General features: G+C 40.5%; 1 protein-coding gene across 3 annotated transcripts in view; it reads left to right on the top strand.

The window, feature by feature from the left end:
* mpp2b (membrane protein, palmitoylated 2b (MAGUK p55 subfamily member 2)) overlaps nucleotides 1–21,385 on the top strand; it is a 73,906-nt gene extending 52,521 nt beyond the window's left edge. For 2 of the 3 annotated variants that reach the window (XM_021323389.2, XM_012876145.3), the window contains 10 exons: nucleotides 7,586–7,738; nucleotides 7,915–8,070; nucleotides 10,114–10,341; nucleotides 12,682–12,813; nucleotides 12,903–13,005; nucleotides 13,870–13,938; nucleotides 14,044–14,205; nucleotides 16,049–16,251; nucleotides 16,481–16,609; nucleotides 20,417–21,385. In XM_021323389.2, coding sequence (XP_021179064.1) covers nucleotides 7,586–7,738; nucleotides 7,915–8,070; nucleotides 10,114–10,341; nucleotides 12,682–12,813; nucleotides 12,903–13,005; nucleotides 13,870–13,938; nucleotides 14,044–14,205; nucleotides 16,049–16,251; nucleotides 16,481–16,609; nucleotides 20,417–20,593 — 1,512 coding nt within the window. In that variant the 3' untranslated portion in view covers nucleotides 20,594–21,385. The remainder of the gene's footprint in view (nucleotides 1–7,585; nucleotides 7,739–7,914; nucleotides 8,071–10,113; nucleotides 10,342–12,681; nucleotides 12,814–12,902; nucleotides 13,006–13,869; nucleotides 13,939–14,043; nucleotides 14,206–16,048; nucleotides 16,252–16,480; nucleotides 16,610–20,416) is intronic. The other variant, XM_012876146.3, reaches the window with a different exon arrangement.
* Nucleotides 21,386–26,362: the final 4,977 nt, after the last annotated feature.

The following is a 26,362-nucleotide window of genomic DNA, read 5'->3' as shown; positions in this document are numbered from 1 at the left end:
CTGAGTATCTGAACTTAGTCATTATAATACTTTATTTTCCAAAACTATTAGGTATATTTAATTGAAGAAAAATGGATCTTCAAGGTTTCATCTTGCACAGAAATACACACTCAACTGTGTATGTGAGGCAATGAAGAGGAGAGTTCATGGAGACACAGAAGTCTAATAAAAAAAACATTGAGTTTTCTGCAGGTACGAAGCCAGTCTCAGTGCAATCTTTGTATATATATTTTTTTTAATTTAGAGTTTTCATTTGGTAGGGTCCACTTGTACACTCTACTTCTGAAAATGTGCCAAACCACGTGTGTGTGTGTGTGTGTGTATATATATATATATATATATATATATATATATATATATATATATATATATATATATATATATATATATATATATATCGAAGCTGTTGACAGTTTCGATATATATATCGAAGCTGTTGACAGTTTCGATATTCAGTTCTATTCATACTTTACTTACTAGCTTACCAAATGTAAACTGTGGTCTGTTTTGTACTTATTCAAAACATCAATTTCCTGGCTTCATAAACTGCGCCGATTTCACTTAGTATCAAACGGCCATTTTCTAAAGAAACGCCCACTTCTGGAAAGGGAAGGCACTCAGGTGACAAATTTAGTGTAGACATGAGCCAATATGAGATCCCAATGCTAAAATATTAAATAAAAATACCATGCTTTCTAGGTCGCATCAGATTATTTGAAAAAAAAAAACAAAAAAAACAAAAACAAAAAAACTTAAATGTATATACTGACCTCATTATAACAGAAAAGCTACAATTATTCCTACTGCTGGCAAAATAATGAAACATATTGCACATAGTTGCAGTTATAATGTATATATATATATATATATATATATATATATATATATATATATATATATATATATATATATATATATATATATATAACATTTAGCTATAGTTGTTAGAATTTTGATACAAAGACTTAAGCAAGTAGTAGTATTATTAGTCCACATATAACCGGTCTCAGCTAGTTCTCCATGTTTTGCAGAAGAATAGTGAAAGACTTAAGCTTTTTGAAGTGAAAGGAGACGAGCTTAGTGGAGGAAGACAGCATTGTCAGGGTTTCTTCCCACTACGCCTCATGTTTTTTTTTTGTTCCCGCCGCTTGTCAAAGTCTTTTTCTACCACATCTTGCCAAAAGCACAGTCTTTCATGTCTTCTTAAAAATGTGGACTTTTCTCTGAAACAGCCAGCGATGGAAGAAGCACAGCGCAGAGTACTGCCAACGAGCAGAAGGAAGTTAATGTATGCCAGAAGCCATTTTAACATTCTTTGTGCACTTTACAGTCGTTAGTAATGGTAAGAATATTTATACTCCCTTCACTGAATCAACCGTCAGTCGACAAAGCTATGCATCAGGGGTGAAGATGTAAATCATCTAATTCTCATACTTACATGTAGCCAAGGGTAAAAGTCTTTGCAGCATCATCCAGCTATCTGAAAGTAGCTCTGTTCAGAGCATCCTGGCATGGACTCTCTGGGTGGATTTCTAGGCAGTGCAGCATCAAGCTTCCTGCTGATATTCCCCAAAACAAAGCCTCTTCTCTCCTGTATTCTCTATTTTCCCTCCATAATCTTTAGTTCTTCTCATTCATGGTTTTGATTGCCCCCTGCAGAAAACTGCCCGTCTAATCGTACGAAGCCCAGCGTTTGTTCATACATTTGGCAGACGGCTCGATGTATCGATGAGCCGTCTCATAAAAGATTCATCTGCTGATGCAGCCTTACTGAAGGATATGAAAAGACTTTGCAAGAATATTGTTTCCCCTGACCCCTGTGCCGGATCTATAAACATTTCACAAGCTCTCAGTTGATGCAATGAGAGGCAAAAAGGTGCTCGCACAAGGATGCAGGGTCATAAAGTTGGTGCAGGTGTTCAAGGATGCAGCATGATGGGGTTAGTCAGTGGTGCATATTATCATCAAACAATGCAATCAACTCAACTCACAAATCTTTAATGAGTTAGAGTAATTATTTTATTTATTGTGTGTCCGGTCAGCTTTAGAAAACAGTTTAGTGGGCCGGGTTGCCTTGCAGTGTCATGGAAGATTTTCTCTGGAAACGCTGAGCTATTCCTCCTGTTGCATAATAAAAATTGCACATTATTTATGCAACAAAGTGGACATGGATCAGCCGTGATAAGGCGATAGTTTAAATGTTTTACTTTTCATACACTAATTAGTTTCATAGCTAATCAAAATCAATCTGAAGTATAAATACTTTTTCTTTCTAGGGATTAGATATGAAATTTGTTGTAAATCTAGGTCACTGCTAATAAACTAAAACAAAGGAAAATTTTAGCCAACTAAACAACTAACAAATTAAATTAAAGCAGTACTTCTAACCTATTCACTTAAAGGTATACTACGCAACCGGGGTTGATTTTCCAGCGAGGCTCCCCCCAGAGGGCGAAAGTAAAAGTGCACTGTCATAAAGATGCTCAGCTGTTCTGGTTTCTCCGTGAAGCCAGGCGCGGTTGTTTTGAGCTTAGCAGACAGGTGAACGCAACGAAAAGTCAAAAAACGGCAGTACAAACAATGACTAACAGTGAAGGTATGAACATCAGGCTTCCCGCAGCGCTATCTTGGCGCGGCGGCCGCCTCGCCAAGCCACGGCCGCCGCCTCGCCAGTTTTATTATTATTATTATTATTTTTTTTTTATTTTTTTTATGTTGGCGAGACGCTACCGCCACCGCCTCGCCAAGCCGCGGCCGCTGCCTCGCCGCGGCCGCCGCGGTAGCGTCTCGCCAACATAAAAAAAAAATATAATAATAATAATAATAATAATAATAATAATAATAATAATAATAATAATAATAATAATAATAAAACTCGATATGCTTGCATGTTTATTTGACGTTAACACGCGGTTCTTTGTTGTTGCTTTCGCGCGTGCATATAGTGAATGGCAGGGCAAAAACACATGGAGTTCTCGTCGTAAAGCGAGACTTCTGTGTGTGCGGGCCGTGAGCTCTTGCAATTGCAAGTGCGGTATTTCCCCCACAGACCCCCAGGGCGGCCGAGAAAACCTTTGTTCGACCTGAAATGACTCATTTAATCATCCAAATCGGTATGGAACACATTAATTAACTGAAAAATGTTGCATAGTATGCCTTTAATAAAGTATGAATGAATTAGCTTTTAATTAACACTCAATACAACCATAATTAAACATAAATCTAAGAAGGACCAGGAGGTCATTGGTTTCACACAAGCTGAAGGTAAAAACAATTTTAATTTTATAATTTTAGAACAGAGAGCGTCTCACTTGAGCTTCCATTTATTGCTAGTTCAACTCTCACGGAACCGGCTTGGGTGTGGATGTGTGGTTCTGTCACCCATCACCCTGGTTGGATGACAGTAAAGTTATTTGATATTGAAACATTTAAAAAAAATCTGAACATAGGGGAAGGAAGATCAGCTCTTTTCCTGAGAGTGGGAAAAAGCTTAGTGGTCAGTAGTTTCTAGGTTCATTTCCAGGGTGGACCAGACAGGAGTTTGTCAGCCAATCAGATGCTGACTTAAGGAAACTGAACACAAGCTTACATGCACAGTCAAGGATAAGGGAAATTTTATCCATCCATCCATCCATCCATCCATCCATCCATCCATCCATCCATCCATCCATCCATCCATCCATCCATCCATCCATCCATCCATCCATCCATCCATCCATCCATCCATCCATCCATCCATCCATCCATCTCTGTTACAGACTCTTCTAAGCTCCACAAAAAAATAAATAAATAAAAGCAATTTTTTGCTTCAGACATAAATTAATGAATAAATGTATCATGACAGCATCGTTGCACGTGTAATTTAGCATGTAGGCATGTGGAAAAGGCTGCATACTTGTGGTTTGACCATGTGTATTATTTCCTGTCTCTCTGCAGGGCCTCTTCCCCTGCTCCTCAGCAAATAAACATGGTTTCTCATAGAGCCATAGTCGGTCCCGCTGGACTAAGCCTCAGTAGAACTGCCTGACAATTAGGATACACATACACACAGCTTTACGTGCAGCTGCCAGTAGGGAATGCCCCCAAATGTCATGCTGCATTGCATTCTGGACACTTGTTAGCGACCTAGTACGCACACTAAAATGAGAGCTGTAGAGATGGAAAAAGAGCATATATGAATAGAGAATGTTAAAAGGACACATGCATCAATTGTAAGAGGCTGTTGAAAGAGGTTATCAAGCCAAGATGAGTCCTTTCAACATGTTGAACCGTAAGAGAGTCTGGATAGCATTTGTCCTCTATGTTTGTGTCGTCCTGTGATGCACTGGTTACCTGTGCCAGGTCTATGCGGCTCTCGCCCTATGTGCTAGGCACCAGCACCCTAACAAGGAACCAGGAATAAACAATGGATGGAGAGGTTTTCCTTTCATTTTGCATACTGTGTTTTATACAAGTCAATTTTAGTGTTTGTATGTTAATAAAGAAAACCCAAACAGTTATTTGAGATGGGAGAACACATTTTAAAATATGGGCAGGCTCCATAGAGGGGGCAGTAAACCCACTATGGGCAGCCATCCATGGGTCAGATTTATACCTGCGGTCTGCCCACATATGGGGCACATTTGCATGTTTCTTTGAGTTAAAATTAATGCTGCGCCACTTTATAAAATCATGGAATGGTGATGATATTGGTAAAAATTGCAAGGATGACATCAGTTGCAATAAATACACATTCTCATCACTCGTCTTTTTCATCTTGGTTTCCAATACTCCCTTCAACATCCTGGAACAGTCATCAGAGTCAAGTGTGGGCCTCTACGTTGAGATTCCACCCAACAGGCTGAGTAACACTTTGGCATGCAAAGCGTGGCTTCATGACACTTTGAATGTATCAGCCAACAAATACCGCATTCCATACAGTCCTTTGTGATTAGTATTCTGGGCACTAATTAGTATTCTGGGCACTGATATTGAGATGACAGCATATTCACAATATATTGTGCTGCCCCAGATATGTTTTATAAGTTAGTTTTCTTTTCAGTTTCCAACAAAAAAGGTAGCCTGGTGGAGTTTTTTTGAGCAGGACTAGCACTGATGACTGATCAGAACTGCTGGATTCCCAGGATGGTTGATGTGTGGCTAGTTTTTCTGCAGGTAGCACTGGTGGTTTACCCACAGAGCTCCTTCACATCAGCCCAAAAGAGGAAGGATGCCCCTGTGCACGCCCGCCGACAGGGGGGGACAAACGGGTCAGTTGTCCCAGGCCCAGGGCAGAGGAGGGGGCCCAAAATGGACCCTCTGATCATTAAAATGGTCAGTGTCAGTCAGCGCGTGCGCTAACTGCAGCAGCAGTCTGTGTGTCCCGGCTCTCTGCTGCTCCCCCTCCCCTCTCGTACATGGCTCAGTGGCGCCAGCCAATCAGCACGCAGGCTCACTCTGGCCCGCCCACTCAGCTTCTCTTCACTCAACACACACACAACCGCGCGGCTCCTGTTCAGACTGGGAGAGAGACCGCACAGCGGAAAAGCATGAAGAGGGGAATAAGCGGCGTTTGGCTTTAATACCGTAAATGAAATCAAGCTGTATATTCTGTAAAAAGCCGGTTAAATGCAGTGGAAACACAACAAATTTATCTAAGCACGTGAAAACCCATGACGTCTCTGACTGAGGCGTTTCAGTCCTCCATGGAACATCCAGGTAGATCAGAGTGGTCATCTTCAGCAGCACTTCATGTTAACTTTCAAAGTAGATATTATCTATCATGCTACTGGAGCCCACAGAGAAAATGTAATTAAGACCTTTTAAGAACCTTTTAAGAAGTACATATATCCTATTAAAAAGTGTTATTTAGCTAATCCTTATTTATCTCACGACGGGGAAATTTATAGGATTAAAGCAACAGGCAGGTGCACACAACACAGACATAATTAAAAAAGGATTGAAAAATATATGAGGTGGATTAGGAAGAAAAAAAAACATAAAATTATTATTATTATTATTATATAATTGTAATAATAGAATAAAAATCACAAAACCCGAAAGGTCAACAGTTTCATGATACATCAAGCTAAAATGTCAAAAGTATCTGTGACTGTTGTGCGTTTAATGGCAAAAAGAAGGCCTTTCTCAGAGATTCAGAGGGCAGAGAATTCCCAAAGTATCTAACATATTCTACTTCCTGCAATGGAAGGGAAAAAAATAGTTAGGGACTGGCTAATATACAGCAGGTCAAAAAAAGGCCATATTTTGACTCCAGTGCTGCTGTTCTCTGATGAAGAAAAGATCAACTAGTGCACTAAATTCAATAGATAGGTTGAAAATATCCAGTATAAAATACAGAGATTTTCAGGGCATGAAGTATGCAGTTAAGTTGACTTTTGTGTGTGTGCGCGTGTGTGTGTGTGTGTGGGTGTGGTGGCGGCAGGTGTAGGGGGGGCAAAAAGACTGTGTTGTCCCGGGCCCTAGCAAAGCTGTCAGCTGGCCTGCCGCTGTGGGCCCCTACAGGGTACCCCAGTAGGGGCCTGTGTGGGATGGATTTGAGTCTACAGGATACTCCAATGGAGGCCCAAATTGGTAAAACACACTTTAGGGCCCTGTTTGGGCATCCTTACACAAAATAGATGTGTGTGATGTATTGGATTTTAAGGTTTGCTCTGCTCACTCTGCGTCAGAGAAATACCCCCAACAGCCCATGGTGCGCCCACACACAGGCACATTTGTGGTTATAAAGACTTTTATGCCATTTGTTATGGCTTTAGCCAGTCTGAGTTGTCTGCAGGGGGCTGTTTGAGTTGATAACGCACTTCTGATTTTTTTTCTTGCACTGTATTAAATTCAGGTGATGCCATGTGAATCTGGTTAAGGGTTGAGTGCATAACTATGGTATTGAAAAGCTAAGTGTTCAGTCCTTGGTAGAAGTTACTCTACCATATTTGATAAAACAGAGATGATGTACAAGTCTCACCTCACATGTTTTGCTCCAGTGATCGGTTCATCTCCTTCACGGTTAACTCTTCTGAAATACCAACAATGTCTGTAGTGTGCCAGGTCATCACGTCACAAAAAAAAAATTTTTTTTACTTTCCACCTTTGTCCTTCGATAAAGTCGAGAAGAATTTTGAAAGTTAATCTTCCCTTAAAATATGTCTCAAAACCCATACTGCGAATCCCGGGGTACAATGTTTAGAAAAATGTCTGTGCTTGGCTTGTTTGTGAAGTTTGGTAATGAACTGTTGTGTTTTGGTATTATTGCTCTGTTTACGCCTCACTGAAAATACCGTAAGAGAAGTGTCATAATATCTCTGCAAGGAATATTAATTTCACATTGAGAAGTTATTGAAGTGGACCTGAACGTTGTAACAGTCTCAGTCAGTGGAAAGCAAAGCACCAACAGTGTCTCGAAAAAGTATTCATACCCCTTGTATTTGTTGTAATTGTAAAAGAAATGTTGAAAACAATGTGTCACTGCTTCATGGCAAAATGGGAACAGTTTAAGGGATTTAAATACTTTGAAGGGCATTGTATTATCAAACAATGAGAGAGCTAAGGCAGAGTGATTAATATGAGTGTTTTCTTTAAATCCAAGGCCCATGAACACTTTGAGGAACCAAAACTAGAGGCTGTGAGCGAAAACAATGTGGAGCTGGTCCAGGACATCCTCAAAGAGCTCGGTCCACTCACAAACAGGAGCCAGGCAGCTGAGGAGCTCGCCCGTATCCTTAAGGAGCCTCACTTCCAGGTCTGGAGAGTTTGCTTTGAGCTTTTTTTTTTGTTTTTATAAAACAGACTGGCTATTTCAAAACCTTAGAATCTAATGTTCATTCCCATAGATCCTAAGAGATTAGTGCATGACCAGCTGATTTATCTCAGCCTTGTATCACTGTCTTTTATTTTCCTTTATCACTCTGCTCGCAGTCCCTCCTGGAGACCCATGATTCTGTGGCATCCAAAAACTACGAGACCCCTCCTCCGAGCCCCTGCTCCTTCATGGACGCGGCTCTCAACAATCAACCCGTTCCACCAGACGCAGTCAGGATGGTGGGCATCAGGAAGGTGTCCGGAGAGCACTTGGTAAGAACGCACAGATGCAAATCCTCAGTCAGTGAGATGATATGCAGAATGTCCTGATGCAGTTCATGCACTCAGTCTAATTAGATCCATTTATAATCTTGTTAAAGGGAGAAATAATTCAGATTTATTTAGACTGGCAACGAGGTAGAGGAGTAATTTACTGGCATGGGGCTGACTTAGCAAAAAGGAGTACACGCACCTTGCCAGGAGCTGTGCATCCTTATTTACAAGTTCAAAAGTACACGGCTGTTAAAAAGCGTTTGCATCCTTACGTTTAATTTTTTAAGTTTAGATCAACACATTTAATATCAGACACAGATAACAAGAGTAAATCCAAAATGGTATTTGAAATGATTTATCAATGCAAAAAAAAAACCTTATTCAAACAACCTGACCCTTTGCAAAAGAACAAACCGCCATCAGGCATTTTCCATAACTGCCAGTGAGTCTTTACATCGCTGTGGAGGAGTTTTTGCTCACTCTTTTTTGTGGAATTATTTTGATTCAGCCACACTGGAGGGTTTAAGCCAATACCACTCCATCACAATCAAATTTAAGCCCATGCATTCTCTAGGCTGGCCCCAAAATATTATCTATTTTTTTTAGCCATTTAGAGGCTTGCTGGTACTCCACCGATCATTGTGCTGCTGCTTAAGGATAAACGGATGGCTGGACATTCTCCTCGAGGATTTTGTGAAAGAGCAGAGTTCATCCAGCAAAGCAGCTCCAGATCATTGCATTACCACGACCATGTTAGACTGTTGGTATGATGTTCTTTTACTGATATAGTGTTCGTGTTACATAGTTTATGCAACAGTACCCATGATTTCGGCCCTGGAAACTTCCCATGGAGGTCTTTTTGCTCAGTCTCTTTCTTATTGCTAAATTATGAACACTTATGTTGCGCTATTGATGGTGTTGTTGTTGTTTTTTGTGACATCCATGACATTCATGGATGCACTCTTGGAGAAATTTGATAGGATGGTCACTCCTGCGAAATTTCACCTCTGTCCCATGTTTTCTCCGTTTGTGGATAATTGCTCCTTAGAGGTCCAAAACTTTAGGATTGGCTTTGTAAATCTATGTTACAATCTGTTCTTGAACTTTAAAAGGTGATAGTTGCTTTTTGATTATGCCTATTTTACCTAAAAACAACAATATTTGCTATCGTAACCATGCAGATGACAGATAGCTCTACATCACTATGTCTATGAACCCATTCAAGCGCTGAGTAAATACTTAGAAGAAAGCAATGCATGGAAGTGCCAACATTTTCTACGATTGAATAAAAACAAAACTGAAGTAATAATTTTTGGATCAAAGGGGGATTGATCAAGAGTTAGCACAAATCTAAATCAAATCTACTCTGCGTACCTACAACCACAACCAAACATGGAGAAGCAGCATTTAGTACTTATGCTCCACTTACCTGGAGTGGAGTTCTGAAACCCTGAGTTTCTTTAAATCAAGGTTAAACAATTATTGTTTAGAATTGCCTTTAAATGTTGTTGAAGTTTGTAGTGCAACTTGTCTTATACCTTAACCTACTGCTACTATTTCACTGCAATTAACTTTCTTCTGTAATGTTTTCTTTTGTTTGTTCTCTTCTTGTGCAGCACTTTGAATTGTCTTGTTAATGTGCTATACAAACAAACTTGCCTTGCCTTCATGCTGTCAGACAGGTTCTGTTTGAGTGACTGTTTGATTCTACAGATCTGGCAGTAGTCAGACATGGGTGGGACTGGCAACATTAATCCAAAGCAGTTCAACAATTAATTCATAATGTAACGAGGGGAGAAATTACTCTTTCGTTGAGTCAGATTGGTTTGTATAGCTTTCTTCTATTAATAACTAAAATTATCAGTTAAAAACTGCATTTTGTATTTAAAAAAATAGATCTTAATAGTTTAACAAAAATATACAAAAGGCTACTTTTCACAGTTGTGTAGATCTAAACTTATGGGTTTAAACTTTAGGTTTTACTACTACATCAGTAATGGCAGTGGAGGGAACCACAGCTGATATGTTGTAATTCCCACTCAGGGAGTGACCTTTCGAGTGGAGAACGGTGAGCTGGTGATTGCCAGGATCCTTCACGGCGGTATGATCGACCAGCAAGGCCTGCTCCACGTGGGTGACATCATCAAGGAGGTGAACGGCAAGGAGGTGGACAATGACCCCAAAGTGCTCCAGGAGATGCTGAAGAAGGCAAGCGGCAGTGTGGTGCTGAAGATCCTGCCAAGCTACCAGGAGCCACACACACCGAGACAGGTCAGTCCCTTTAAGAGAGGAACACTCCGACTAATAGAGTTTAGAAAATGTTCTCATTTGCTTAAAAGGATGCTGACATTTCCATCAGCAAGTGCCACTTTCCGCCCTCCCTGGCACCCACCCTGCTGTCTGTAACCTTGTATGCTGAGCCAAGAGGCATTCATCTGATTTTAGCAGCAGAGCATTTTGGAGAAGTAGTTGGCTTTTATGCTCAGATTACAGGTCTGTCATGAATTCAAATGTATTTCAGTTTATTGTCTAAGTGAGCAAGAAAGGAAAAAGGATACACACATTTCTTTCTAATCAACAAAGTTTTTAGTTTTACATTGTTTTGCTATTTTTCTCCATGTAATTAAATTTCATGAATTTCATCTTTTTCAAGAAACGCCTAGAAATAACAGTCTGACGTTAAAATTTGTCTTCAGGCGCAGCAGCAGTCCTGGTACTGCTAAAATTGAAACCCAGTATGAATTGAGTGATCTTGTCTGCTGCTGTTTGCTAAAACAACGCAATTGAAACCATTAAGAGATATATAAAATGTGTCAATGGAATAATTAATTTCTAAATTACATCAAATAAAAATATTTTGTCGCATCATTTCTCTTCAGAAAAAGTTATATTGTCTCAAAAGGTTTCTTATGGACCCAATATTTGGTGTAGATCCGTAACATCTGATGTTACAGATGGATTGTCATCCTGTCTGGGCTTTAGTTTGCAGATGGAGAGCCAACCTGTAGTTGGTCACTTTAAATTTAGATTTAGTTTAGTCTGCAGGAGAGCCACATCAGTCTTGATTCCTCAAGTCTTGGGTGGAAAATAATCTGACCACTAGTTAAATCAATTTTTAACATGCAATAGCTGAAATCACCAATTCTGCATCTTCGTGCAAGTGTAGCTATATATATATATATATATATATATATATATATATATATATATATATATATATATATATATATATATATATATATATATATATACGTGTGTGTGTACATTCTTTCTGTTAACTAAGGTCAGTGTGCAAACATTTTGTTGTGCCGTTCACTCCCTGTGCTCTAAAAGACTTTGTAAAGGCTGTCAGTCAGAGATCTTTGGCTGGTTGTGCGCTCACAGTTAGGAACTGTGGAGGTTCAATCAGAGAGTAAGAACCTCCTGAAAGTGGCTCTAAATGTAATCCAGCTCTGTCCAGATCAGCCTCCCGCTTGACGGTCACAGGGGGCCTAATCTACAGTGACAGCTCCAACAGGCTCCAGGATACTGTTGATGTTGTTGTCGCTGGTGTTGTGTATGTTTGTGTCTGAGGGAGTTGGTTTGTCTGTATGAGACAGTCTGTGAGAGCCGCTGGGAGTTTTTTTATGTTCTTGCATCAGTTCGACGTCAAGTATAGGGGGAGGGGATGGTTAGTTACCATGGCTACCACTTTTGTCTCTCATTTTATTTCTTTATCTCTCACTCTCTTTTTTTTCTTTTTTCAAATTTTCATAATTCAAATAGAATAAAGTTATTGATATAAGGGTGCCATGCTGATTGCATCAAGTGGGTGACTTTTCAGCAATCTCTCCTTCTAAAGCTGGGTTGGCACAGTGCCTATGATGTCCGTCTTGGACAAAATCTTTCGTCAGGCATGACAATATCGGGTTGTGTCTTTAAATCTCTGGCCTGATGAGACCCATATATTCATTTCCCCAATGAAGGCAACATACAACAAACATCAAGTAGGGGCAAAACAAATCTTTGCATTACAACTACTGCTGCAGCACGTCTGATTCTTCCACGTGTCCCCTTTAACTCATCTTCTAGTCCCTCTTCTCACCATCCAACTCTAATATTAAGAGCATTGATGGCGTGAGAAATCATGTTTGAACACTCATTTTTCTTTAGGAGTACTTTCTATGGGAAAGAAAACCGAAGAGAGAAAACAGAGTTTGTGACATCAATAGCTCTCTCATCCATTAGAAACACAGTTAAACACAAAAGCACTGAACCATGGGCAAGAAAAACAAGGAATACACGGTTAATGGGCAACAGTAGCTCTGTTAAGGGCTTCATCTAGGAAAGAAACACAGCTAAACACAGAATCATAGGGGAAGCGATACTTCCCATACAAAAAGAGAGCAAGAACGTAGGACTTTCTGCTGTTCCCTTTCCGTGTGAAAGATGGTTTGTCTTATTTTATAGACCTGAGAAGGGGAGTAGGCTGTTTATTACTGATTGACACTCCCGCAGTGCCTCCCCCACAGCTAACAGATGTGGGTTTATTTTAATACATGGCAGAGGCCGTGCATTTTTCAGCTTAGCGTGGAGTTCTTAATGACCTTCTCGTCTTCATTTCTCTTTCAGGCCTTTGTAAAATGCCACTTTGATTACGACCCCACTCACGATAACCTGATTCCCTGCAAGGAGGCAGGCCTCAGCTTCACAAGCGGAGACATTTTGCAGATCTTTAACCAGGAAGACCTTAACTGGTGGCAGGTGAGTGCAACTACCGTCAGGTGCGATTCCTTGTTTTTTTGTTTTTTTTTTTGTCTGTAGCTCAAGCTGTGTCTGTGGTTGCCTCCCAGGCCTGCCACATAGAAGGAGGCAGCGCAGGCCTCATTCCGAGTCAGCTTCTTGAGGAGAAGAGGAAAGCTTTTGTGAAGAGGGACATGGAGCTCGCCACCACAGGTAGTCCTCAAATCTATGGAGGCTTTACACAGTCTCCTCGCTGCTCAGTCGCCATCAGGCATCTGCTCCTCTGCATATCGTGCTAGTATTTGATCTGGTTCCACATCCTCTGCCGATCACCGCTGAAACACTAATGGGCTTTGGAAGGGCTGGGGCGGCGCCATGCAATCTGCTGGTTATCAAGCAGCTGGGTCTGACATTCACAAACTATCCCCACCAAGAGGGAGCATTGATTCGGGAGAGGCGATATGAGCCTCATAGACGAAAACCCGATCAATACGGATCTCTGCGCACATGAAACATGCAGCGGGGGAGGCCTTATGTGTTTAGATCCGCTTTATAAAAAGTCTTCAGCAGCAAACAAAGCAGGCGGTGAGTCATAGTGCGCCGTGTGCCCTTGGCTGGATGAGGAGAGGACGATGACAACCTAAAGGTACCGTCCTCTGAGCCGGAGAAGGACACATCTGTCTGCCAGCACATTCTCCTCCTCCCGTTATACTGAGGACACAGTCAGAATTTCAATGCAGGAGATGAAAAGTTCTGCGTGGTGTGCCCAGATAAGACCGCATGGTCATTAATTTGTTCCTTCAGCTGTTAGAAACGGAATAAAATCCAGATTTAATACAACTGAGCTCACATTTCCTTGATCCAACATTGTGCCATACTGAACAGAAGGTTAACAGATTGCCAAGTCACAGGTGCTCCCTCGCACCAGCCAGGATGCACGGTGCGGCTAGTGTTGGTGCACGCTGCCATCTAGTGGTGCTGAATTTATGACCCGAGCTCCTTTATAATTTCAGCATGGATTTTTATGCAGGGAAGTGCAGCTTTAATCTATTATCTTTTTTTAAATCTCCATTTAAGGTCCTTTGTGTGCAGGAATGGGGGGCAAGAAGAAAAAGAAGATGATGTATTTAACCACCAAGAATGCAGGTAAAAGGATTGGTGCTCTTACATCTTGTCTCAGATGTGAATAAAATGATTGCGTGTGTCGTTTCTTTTTTACCCTATGGTCTGTTTCTGGTTTCCGGTTTCCAGAATTTGATCGACATGAGCTGCGGATCTATGAGGAGGTTGCCAAAGTTCCTCCCTTCAGGAGGAAGACACTGGTTCTGATCGGAGCGCAGGGAGTCGGCCGACGCAGTCTGAAGAACAAACTGCTTGTGTCGGATCCCCAACGCTACGGGACCACCGTACCCTGTGGGTGACTCATGGATTCTAACCACGTGTAAATGTTTCTGGATCGTTCTTTAGTTTACGGTGCCTCGCAGAACTAGGAACCTTTTTTCAAAAATATTACAACCACATACCTCAGTGTAGTTTATTTGGAATCTTTTTTTAAAGACCAACGCACAGTAAGGCATATTTGTCACGTGGAAGAAAAGGGATGTTTTAAAAATATATTACAGATTAAAATCTGGAAAGTGTGGAGTATGTCTGCATTCAGCTGCCCTAAATCAATGCTTTTATAGAAACAACATTCCCGACAATTATTTCTATGAACTGTTAAGTTACATTGCTGCTGCTAAAATGAAATTGACTATTGCTGAAATAATGTTTTTGTAAAATTTCTTGTTATTAAAAACACAGCTGAGCACACGCAGTCAGCCATTTCATGTACTACGACAACGATCACAAATCTTTTTCTTTAGCTAAAGGTTTTTAGATTTCACATGGAGTGAAATACAAGGTCAGTCTGAGCTAAATTAAAGAGCAACTATACCCCAGTTATGCTGTTACCAGTAATGGGGTGGTGCTCCTTTAGTTTCCCCCTGCTGAGAAATGAATGTGACAGTAGTGGGGCAGTAGTGCACTGGATCATATGGGAGGGGAGGGTGCGGAGCAGCTTGGCTGGAATATCCACTCACTCATTTTATTATAAGGAATTTAAGCCATAAGAGCGATGTCACAAAACATTTTAATGCTTGTTAAAAAAACTTTTTAAACTGTGGTAAATCTTGCCAACAGTAACCGACCATTGACTAATCTAGACACTGAAATTATTGCCCAGTCCTCTTTGTAAAATCGCTCAACATCAGTCAGGTTGATTGGAGAGCATCGTTGAAGTATAATTTTCAAGCATTGCCGTAGATTCTCACTAGGATGAACTTCTGGACTTTGACTAGGCCATGGTAATGACAGCGGTACCGAATGTTGTATAACTACTGGCATTGCTGTACAGTGTGAGCAATTTTACAATATCAAATGGCTGTTTGGATGAAATATTTGGGATGCAATAATCTTTCTGGTACCGAGCTGCTAACATTTTTATTAATAAGAAGGAAACGGCTTTTATTCTAAGGCATTCTGTTTTAGCTCTGGCTGTATGTTCAGGGTTGATATCCTGCTGAGGGTGAACCTCTGTCACAGTCTCAGCTCTGTTGATGTCTCTAACAGGTTCGGTTGCGCGGTATTTAACTCCATCCATCCTTCCATTAACTTTGACCTGCTATGCTATCCCAGAAGTCCCATGATTCAAAAACCAAGTTTCACCTTGGAAATGGTAGCTTCCAGTTATGATGCAGTCTTGGTTTTGTCCACAAATGGAGAATTTGCTCTCATCGGGCCATACCATCTTCCTCAACATGTCTGATGTGTCCTCTACATGTCTGCTGATAACCCTAAAAGAGGACTTTTTAAGGTTATCTTAGCAGTTTTCAGCATTTTGACAAGAGTCTGTCTTTCCCAGTGGCGCCTCCAGAAATGTTTCATAGAGGTGGCCCGATGGAGCCACTCAAACTCTTGGGGTGGCACTGAAACTTAAAGCCATAATTTCAGGATTTTATTCTACTTTTGTAGTAAAGCTGCAGAAAACGCCTACTAATATTTTTTGGTTTTCAACATTTTCTTTGGGATTTTTAATGTTCCTAATGATCTAATGTGCTTAGACCAGTAACAGTACAGTTAACACCCCCTGGTGGCGCCACTGGTCTTTCCACTAGACAAACCAATCAAATAACATAACTTTTTTTTAACCATGGTTTCTGCTACATCACCTTGAAGTTAATCATCCTCTCTCTCTCTGTTTCAATGTATCCCTCAGTCACCTCCAGGAAGCCGAAGGTAGATGAGAGGGATGGTCAGATGTATGGTTTCATGTCACGGAGTGAGATGGAGTGTGACATCAGAAGCGGTCGTTTCCTGGAGCATGGCGAGTACGACGGCAACTTGTACGGCACCAAGATCAACTCCATACAAGAGGTGATAGAAACAGGAAAGATCTGCATCCTGGACGTCAACCCACAGGTGGAGATTATGACTTTTCAATACTCATACATAAGCTATAGCTTGTTCTTCTTACGTGTGTTTTCAGTCAAAGCTTATCTTTAAAATTGGCCTAAAATAATGAACTAACAATTAGCAGGAAAAAGGCAGCGTTAAACCTATCAAGGGTAGTTTAAGATTCTGCTGTTTGGAGCATTGGAGTTCATCATTGTGCATTGATTCCCTCACTGTGGCTGTTTTTCCTCTGAAGGCCCTGAAAGTCCTGCGGACGTCTGAATTCCTGCCCTACGTTGTGTTCATTGAAGCCCCGGACTTTGAAGTCCTCAAAGCTATGAATAGGTCAGCAATTGAATCGGGAGTTGTCACAAAACAGTTGACGGTGAGTGTTTGGATAGAAATGTTTACTGTGGGGCTGTCGCTCATTTGGACTCATTTCTCAGTTGATCCTTTATTCTGATTGAATATATTAACCCAGAGAAAATTAATTTTCATTCTTTTTTTTTTTTTTTTAAAGAAACAACCTTTTCAAAATTTTTCACCTCACAAAATTAAACTTAAACAATTTTTTTTCGCTTCAAAGTATCAATTATCAATCATAACTAAAAAGTGACACCTCAGGCATGACAAAGCAAAATAAAAATGATGCTACAGACAGACAACCTGTCTAATCTCAGATTACATTCAGCAGTTTAAAATTATTTGTATTATTATTATTTTGGCTATACACTAGCCTCTGGGTCCAAGGTACCCCTGACTGCATGGTTTGATTAGAGTCGAGTGCTTCTCACTAGGTCTGTCTGTTCAGCTTCTTATGTATGGGGCTTGTCTTGCTGACGTTTCTGTGGCTGTTTTCTTGTCACCTAATCTGAAGTACATCTTGAGTTTAGACCACTCCAGCCTTTGAAAACTTTGAAAGCTTTTAAAACCCGACTGATTCGGTAGGAGTCAGTTGCTTTATCCGGTATGTTTATTTTGAAAGGTAGTGCTAAAAGAGCCAGCCAATGACTTTAGTTGAAATCTGCTGACTCAAAGACAATATATCTAAAGTTCAAACTAGGAAATTATATGTTTTACTTTTATTGTTGATTGCAAATTTCAGGACTCACATTTCAAGGATCAACAAATGTCAAACTAACCTAGAGAAGTGTTGGATTTACTCAGATTTAAGAGATGTTTTTTTCCCTTTTTTATTATTTACTTTATCTGGAAAAGTTCCTGATTCTTGAGGACAGGGCAGAAAATTAGTCTTCCAATCCTAATTTGGATGACTCATTTTCTTCCAAATCCTCAACATCTTGGCATTAGAAACAAACAAATGTTATAAGACATTTCCATCTGTCCGTTTGTACCTAATTTGAAGAACACATTGGCTTTTAATTCCTACCTACTTCCATTCTGTACCTGCAAACAAATCATTTCATAGCTTGCCAGGCTCAAACATGTACTTACTGTAGCATATAATTCTTTTTCTGCGTTGGTAATTTTTGGTCAATTTTGGAGACAAATATTTGTGAAAATATAAGGAGAGAATAGATCCATTTTTGCACTTGTTCTGACTAAAGAAACATACATTCTGGCTCATTATAAAAGCATACATGAAGAACAATTTTAGTTTTTACATTTAATATCAGTTTGTCCTCATCTCATGAAACTGTATTCCCCCTGAATTTTACTGATTTTTCCAAATATTCCTCTGCAACCTATAAACAAGCTTCAACATGCTTTTCTTCGGCAGTGGAGCGTGGTGCAGAAAGTCTGCATAGAGGCCACTGTATTCTAGTGCATTACTTGGCTGTTATTTTGACTCCTCTGCCAGAAATCTTATGAGGGTACTCTTTCCAGTTTTGGATTATGGTGGCACTCAAAGACCAATCAGAAGTTGAGAAATGCAGCTGTAACCAGCTATGTCATGTGTTTTGCAACAGCAACACTTTTTTGTGAGGGTGTTCCTTTTATTAGTCATACCAGTTTGTGCAACACTTTGATTCAGAGAACCTTTTATCAAACCATGTGACGTTGATTTGAACATGGCAGTAGGGCTACTTCCTCAATACTGACAGATCTCGGCTGCTTTCTTAGATTTTTTTTTATGTTCCTTTTTAAAATTCTTTTCCTAGTGGGTTCAATACTTTTGATATTTATTTTACTTGCAGTATCTAAGATGTCTTTTTCCTGGGCCAAAGGATATTACATTTTCACTTCATGTGGGAATTTGTGGGTTTGGAGCTGCACATGTCGACAAAGAATCTTCCTATCTAGAATGGAGGATTGTTGATAGCTGAAATAAAATTATTACTCGGAGAAGCCCACATTTCAGATATCTATCATTCAAATAGCAATTAGAGATGAGTTTTTTTTTTACTTATCCAATATGGCATTGTATTATTAAGAAGTGCTGTTTTAATGCCAAAGAGAGCCCAACAGGTTTACTTTCACAAGTGGAGCATTGCTGCTTTTGCTATAGTGCTCCGCTTGATACAAATGCAAAAAACCTTACTGGACATTATTTTTGGATTATTTCAAATTCAACGTGAGTGCAGTCTTTAAACGGCTTAACATATTTGCTTGAAGATCATACTGGGTAGCTTCTTGGGATAGCATCAACCATTTGCAGGCAATGCCGTCCCCTTTCAGAAGTACAATGAACCTAACCAAAGAGTCCCCCGGGCTCTTCTGATACAATTTTTTTTTTTTTTTTTTGCTGTCATGTAGCGACATTGACAAACATTAAACTCTGAGTAGGGAATGACATTGAATGATCATTTGTCAAAGTGGGGACCACAATGCAACCCATAGCCCCCTGATCAGTAACAAAGTGTTGCAGCAGGTAACTCCATTTTCTCCTCGAACAAGTCCAATAGGAACCAATCAAAAATGAAAAATATCAAGGATATGGCATCATGATGGGGTGAACTGACCAGCTCTAGTTGGGAGAAACTACTGTGTAGGTAATGAAAACAAGGGGATGGGGGCTGTGTTGGCATTGGGGGTATGATTTTGGCAAAAGGACAGACTGTTTTGGTTGCAGTTACTAGAATCTAACTTTTATTCTTCAAAGCTTTATTGGTTGAGTTGAAAGTTTCCGTCTGAGTTAGTGTACTCTTCCATCCATGTTACTGTCCTAAATGAATGCTCCCAGGCACTGTTCCCTCAAAGCTGCACGCATGTGCAATCACGCACTGCATCTGGATTCACCGCGCACAGAAAATCTATGCATTTTGCAATGCTGGTGAGATGATATTCCACGGTCCCACTCTGTGTGCACCAGATGCTGATTGGAGCGCACCACTGATTGACGGGTGGGGCAGACACCTTTCTCGCTGGGCAGGGGGCGGTGTGCGTCTTTGTTACTCCTGCTGCATGTCAGCCATTTGTGTGGCTGTGTTTTTGGGATCTGCTTATTTGAGATCGTGTCACTTTTTTAACCAATCTGGTTGGTCTTTGAGCGCGACACCTGCTGTTTGTTCCTGGAGCGCTGTTGCTCCGCTGGTGTTATCAGCTGCAGTTGGAGTCCTTTGCAGTGCATGGCTTCTCTGCTGGTTTCTGACCAGCCTTCTTGTTCTACCTCCGTTTTTGAAAAGCAACTCTGCAATATATATTTAAGTGGCTTGTACTTGTACAGTCCTTTATTAAACTGCTTTACAGTAAACTACAGTCAGTCATTCATCCATTCATGCACACATTCACACCCTGATGGTGGTTAGCTACATTGGTAGCCACAGCTGCCCTGGAGCAGACTGACAGTACCACATGCTGGGGCTAAATCTCATCGCACAAAATGTAAATAATTTAATTGCAATAAAATGTGAACTCTGAAAAAATGTACATGTCTCTCAGTTCTTCCTTAGTAGGACCCCTACTCTGACATTGAACATAGTACACAGCTCATAAAAAAGTCCAGGATTTTTGTGTTTTTCATGTAATCGGGTTAAATCTGTTGTATTTAAGTTAAGTAATCTAAAATAAATGATTGCTGTAATTTGATTCTTTTAGTAAGCCATGTAACATGTTATAATCTCAGGTTTTGGACAGGTGTAATACTGGCGTAGCCTCAGTGTGCACGTGTGATGTCACCCACAGATGTCCAGTGAATGCTCAGACACAAGAAACATTAGGGGGAACTTTGCGGCGGTATCTTGGAAAAGACTAAAAGCCCTGTTATTGTCTCTAATGTGCCCTCACACAGGACTCTGAACTAAAGAGGACAGTGGACGAGAGCGAGCGCATAAAGAGGGCCTACGGACATTACTTTGATCTCTGCATTGTGAACGATGGTTTGGAGGCGGCCTTCCGAAGCCTCCGGCTGGCTCTGGAGAAGCTCTCCATGGAGCATCAGTGGGTGCCGGTCAGCTGGGTGTTCTGAGCATCATCGGCAAAGAGTCGGAGTCGGAGTCCGAGGACATTTTGCTATTGAAGCGGAGGGAGCCGTGCATCAGAACTCAGCACAAGGGACCAGCCTCATGAGCATTTTTGTACAAACTAAGTGTTCCTCTGTTCAGTCTAATGTCAAGTTGTGATTAAGTTCTCAAAACTGGGTGTTTGTTGAGGAGACTTTAGAGTTGATGATGAGGTGTAGTGCAATTGTGAGATCATAGACACGTGGACAGTAAACAGTTGGACTTTTATTTGGAGGGACAGTTTTAGCCTTCACAAATCTTAAATACTTTATGTAGTGTAATGTTTACATTGGTTCTGTAGGAAGGGTTGAGGATAGTTATCAAATTTGTTTTGAAAACTTAATATTTTGCCATTTGATCACATTTTATGATTGTACATGTTCAGAAATGTGCTTAATCTATGTCAACACAGATCTAAAAAAACCTAAATGGCAATAGTAACTGAAACATACATGCAATACATTTACTGACGCACTCTAAAGTGAACACACATTTCTGTTTTCGGGAACAGTGGAAGACGTTGTTGCCGAGACAATTCTTTTTCATGATTTTTAGTTCTTTTTGAATGTTGATCCCTGTATGTTTGTTTCTCCTGACAGTTAGAGGATTTAGCAAATGGACCAATCTGTTGCATCTGAACGTTTCTGTTTGAGTTTTACCTGTAGCACCAATAACAATCAAACCCCGTCAGGAAGCCAGAATAATCCAGTTTAGTAGCCGTGATGCATTATTTGCAGTGTTTACCGAAGGGAAAACATGAGTTTAGTGTTTACTTCTTGGATTCTTGATGGAAGATACTTTTTGGTTACTTTTTGATGTGCAAGCAGTAAAACAGATTACCAGTGGCTTCAAGTTCATGTTTACTTTTGCCTTAAAATGGTTCAAAAGCCAAGGAAACACATTTTTTTCATTGTGCAACTTTTCACTTCTATCTGTATACGTGTTCCTTAGGAAAAACACATAAACATCTCTGTCAGCTTATTTATTGTTCTTTTATTCTTTCTTTCAACCTGTAAGTACTGTATTGTAATAAAGAGTGTATAGAATAACAGAAAGAAACACTTGGTGCTTCGATGATTCTGCTGGTGTGTGGATGCAGTTGGATGCCATCACTTCAGTCTGGTTGTGAAGTCACAATTTATTCAAACTTTAGGTGGTTACAAAAAAATCCCTTTGATATCTTATTAGGTTTTAAAGTCACAATATCATATAAATAATAAAAATAGGTGACTTGCAATAGTATTCGTACTCTGATGGTTTTCACATTTTGTCACTTTACAGCCATACAAGTTCTTTTATCGCATTTTTATGTGATGCTCCAACACAAATGAGTGATGTTGAATGAAAATGAAAATTGGTTTTAAACAAAAAAAAAACAACATAAAAAATCAACAAGGTGTGACACAGTTATATTCAGCCTCCAGTGTATATAATACTTTGTTTCTGCAGCAAGTCAAGTGGAACAGATCTCTAGCAGCTTTCAGAGGTAAAAGTCACCCCCCCCCCCAATTTCTTCTTTGCAAAATGGCCAAACACAGGTTTCCTCAGCCACAGATCCTAAGCTAACACATGCTACTGATCTATTGCAGCTCAGGCTGAATGTTTACGGTTGTCCTGGTTAAACAGGAATGTCTGTCCCGGCCTCAGGTCGTTTGGAGCCTCCAACCGTTTTTCTTGCAGGATTTTCCTGAATTTATCTCCTTCCATTTTCCAATCAACTCTGACTAGCTTCCCTGTCTCTGTTGAAGAAAAGCATCCCCACCACCACCACTAGGTTTTAATGCTGGGCTGTTGTTTTCAGGCTGTTTTGCAGTTGGAGTTTTTAATCACATAGCATAGGCCTTTGTGGCAAACTGCAAATAGAACTTCTCATGATTTTTTTTCCTAATAACTGTTTCCTATCTGAAAGCCAGCTACTCTTCTATAAATCTCTATAGATCTCAGAACATCTGTGTACATGTAAACTGGGTAAAAAGTACAAATAGTTGAACTCTATTGACCAATTAGGTTGCTTCTGAAAGCAACCGATTGCACTGGAGTCTATTTAGTGTCAGTTTAGGTGTCATAGTGAAGGGATTTGAAACAGTTTTCAGATTTTTAGTTGTAAGACATCTTGAAAACCAGATATATAAATTTTCTTCAATTTAACAACTATTCTTCTGGATAATAATTTGCATGCGATACATGTGGTGTTTGTATGTGTTTGTAAGTGGCATAACAGGGAAGGGAAAAACTTGGTTATGAATGCTTTTGCAAGCCGCTATGAAAGGGATTTTAGCTGAAGGATGCTCTCCTTGAATGGTCCTGGTTGAGGGGTGAGGAAGGTGGGCTCGGCTCTAGACGTTCCAGGGGACTCATCCAGTGAGAAGCCAGGGGCAGAGTTATTGGAAACATGTCGTATGGAGGTGGGGGGCCGCCCAGCTTAGGGTCAAACTGCATGAGAAAAAGATTCTGAGTTACTTTGAGCACAGTTTATTTTACTTTGATGCTTTTGTGCCGGTTTCCTTGAATGAACTCAAATATCCCAGACAACGTAAGTGTTGATCTGCTTAAAGCCAACCTCTGACCTCATCTTATGTTCCCCTTAAATGACCCACATTTCAATTGTGCTTTTCTATTCATCCTGACCACTCAAAGCACTTCACCCTGGAGCCACATTCACCCCATTGGACTCACAAATTTAACATTTATACATCGATACACAGATCAGTAAGCAACCCGGGGCTAGTTGCCTTTGCTCAAGGGCACATTGACGTATGACAGAAGATAGATGGGTTTAAGCCCACAACTTTCAGATTGAAAGGCAGTTACTCCTACCTCTGAGCCACAACCTACAAGTTTAATGCCCATTTCCTTTAAGTATATTTCTCATGTTATTCTTGGCACAATTATTACTTGTCAGCTTCATTCAGGTCAAGGTTGTCCTGAGGCCTTGTTGTGTTTTCTTAATGGCTGTTGTCTTGTTCAGATATTAGCCTTCCACCAACACTGAGATACTCTGAAAATGCATCAGCCGACTGGTGTATTTCCACAACTGTCTCACAGGTCTCTGAACATCAGTTTAAGTCAGTGGTGTCCACAGCCTCTCCTCCAGGGCCCATTTCCCACATGTTTCAGATGTTTCCCTGACACATCAGCAAACCTGAATCAAATGAACAGGGGTTCAGCATGTTGCTGCAGAGCTGGGTCAACGGTGGCCCACGGGTTACGGAGTTTGTCCTGTAACTGGCGGGTTGCTGGTTTGATCCCCCACTCCGACTGTCTCAGTTGTTGTGTCCTTGGGCAAGACACTTCACCTGCTTTCCTGGCGGTGGTCAGAGGGCCCAGTGGTACCCCATGTATGGCAGCCTCGCTTCTGTCAGTCTGCCCCAGGGCAGCTGTGTCTACTAACATAGCTCACCACCGTCAGGGTGTGAATGACTGACTGTAGTGTAAAGTGCTCAGGGGTTGTCTGGCGTAATAAAGCACTGTACAAGTACAAGCCATTTACCATTTATTTACTATCTGGGTGTAACGTTGAGAGGCTCATTTTAATTGGTTGTGTGGGAGTAGAAACACATCCAGAAGAAGCAGGACATCGGCCCTTGAGGGCTGGATTTGGACACACTGCTAAAAAAACTGTTAAAGCTTCTCAAGAACCAGCGTACAGAACTTGACTGAGAGAATTGTCTGAATATTTGTGTAACAGCATTTAGAATTTAAATGTATGTTCATGTATAAGAAAGAAGACCAGAGACTGGGGGTCTCCAAATGGTCTTTGAACCTCTGCCTCAAGATGAACAGCATGGCTGTGGACCAGCAGACCAGACCTTTACCCTCCTGGAATACCTTAGAGGGTTGTGGGAGTTTGGTTGTGAGGTCCACATGTGTATAGCCCACGTATAGCTCAGTCTAAATGGGTCAAAAAACGCTTCCTGGAGATTCCAATGCCGCCTTTGCCTTCCCCAAAAGCATGAAATTCTATCTTTCAAAAATTCACTATCAAATTTGAAAAAACATATTGAGGTAAGTTAAGTTGCTAAACGCTGTCGATATTGATCCCTGGAATTCTGATGCATAGAATAAAATATCTAAATCTAAACTGTCACAGGGGGTAAACACAATAAAAACATGCTTTATCTGCAGCATTGCTCATTAATATGGTACATTACTGATTTATTAAAACTAAATACGATAGGTACACTTAATGACATTATATAAGCCGTTAGGTATTATGGTTGGCAAGTACTTTTACTTTTAATACTTAAGTAGTTTTAAAAGCTTGTACTTTCTTACTTTTACTTAAGTAAAATAATAATGTGGTACTTTGACTTTTACTTGAGTAAATTTTTGTCTGTGTATTTGTACTTTTACTTAAGTACATTGTATGAGTACTTTCTCCACCACTGGTCTAAAATGATTGACTATGGGAGTCCGGGGTGCCAGCGATGGTCTTAGGTGCTGTCTGGTTCTTGTAAGTACAAAGCAACAGCTGTGTCTGCATCTTCAGCATAAAGTCCAGCTTGTTTCCCTTGTCCCCCACCCTGTTCGTAGTGTTCATGGAGGACAGTGTATCGAGGCCAGGGTGTCACACTTTGGGTAACTCAAGGTCTCATCTTTGCCTTTTGTGTTTGAAGTGGTTCTGTCTCCAGATACTGAGTGTAAAACCGCCTGAGTAAGAGTCAGCTCCTCTTAGCCTGAGGGCTCTCAATGGTAAACAGATGGACTGTTACTTCTGGGTTGGGAGGTTGCTGCCTCAAGTGGAGGAGTTTGAGTGGCTTTTTTGTTTATAATGGTAGGATGGAGCTGGAGGAGTCCTAACTCACTCCTAGATGTAAAGCGAGGAGCCAAGGAAGGCTGGTGCTTCTTTGAATCAGGAGTCCTTTAAAGAATGTAGCCGGGGAGAGGGATGTCCAGGTTTTCTCCCTGGGCCTGTTACCATGACCCAATACCAGACGAACAGAAACATAAATGTAATGTGTGAATAGAGAGCAGGGTTATGTCACGGGTTAAAGGTGTAGGTCAGCAGTAAACATTAAACCTAATACATATGAAATTAGTAAGATAGGTAAGCTAAATAAATGGTAAACCGACAACTCCCATATAACACAGATAAAGTCATTAATTTTATATTAGCTTTTAAAACTTTAGCACACAAAGTTTAGCAAATGACCACCACAATTTACACAACAAAAACAAAAACAAACACAAAAAACAAAACAAAACAACAATTTCATATTAGTCTTATTGCATAAGTGTTGTTCAGTTTCTGGGCCACGGTAGGATGGAGCTGGTGCTGAGCACTAGCACTGTAAACAGCCAAGAAACTAAATCAATGCAATTATTCTGTTTTATATGGGTTTATTTTGTTGTTGCAAAACAAAAGGTTCTATTTGGGGGGAAGTTCATATTTGGGCTAATTTAATGTGTTTTGCCAGTGGTGCGAGCTGAGCTGTGAGGTCAGAGCTGCTGCTGAGGACCACCCTCTCCCAGGGTAGAGAACACACACACTAGCAGTCAAACGTTTGGACACAGCTTCTCAGTCCGTGGTTTGTCTTTATTTTTATTCCTACCTCTGCGAACTCCTTGAAGACGGTTAGAAAACCGTTTCAGGTGGCTACCTCATGAAGCTTATCGAGAGAAGGCCAAGAGTGTGCAGAGGAGTAATTAAAGCAGAGGGGGGCTAATATGAAAAACCTACAACATGAAAGATGTGATTTGTTTTCACTTTTTTTTTTTTTTTTGCTTGCTACACA

The sequence above is a fragment of the Fundulus heteroclitus genome, chromosome 10, assembly GCF_011125445.2.
Source record: "Fundulus heteroclitus isolate FHET01 chromosome 10, MU-UCD_Fhet_4.1, whole genome shotgun sequence".
Classification (NCBI taxonomy): Eukaryota; Metazoa; Chordata; class Actinopteri; order Cyprinodontiformes; family Fundulidae; genus Fundulus; species Fundulus heteroclitus.
Note: the sequence above shows the minus strand (reverse complement) of the source record. Positions and strands in the feature narration are given on the sequence as shown.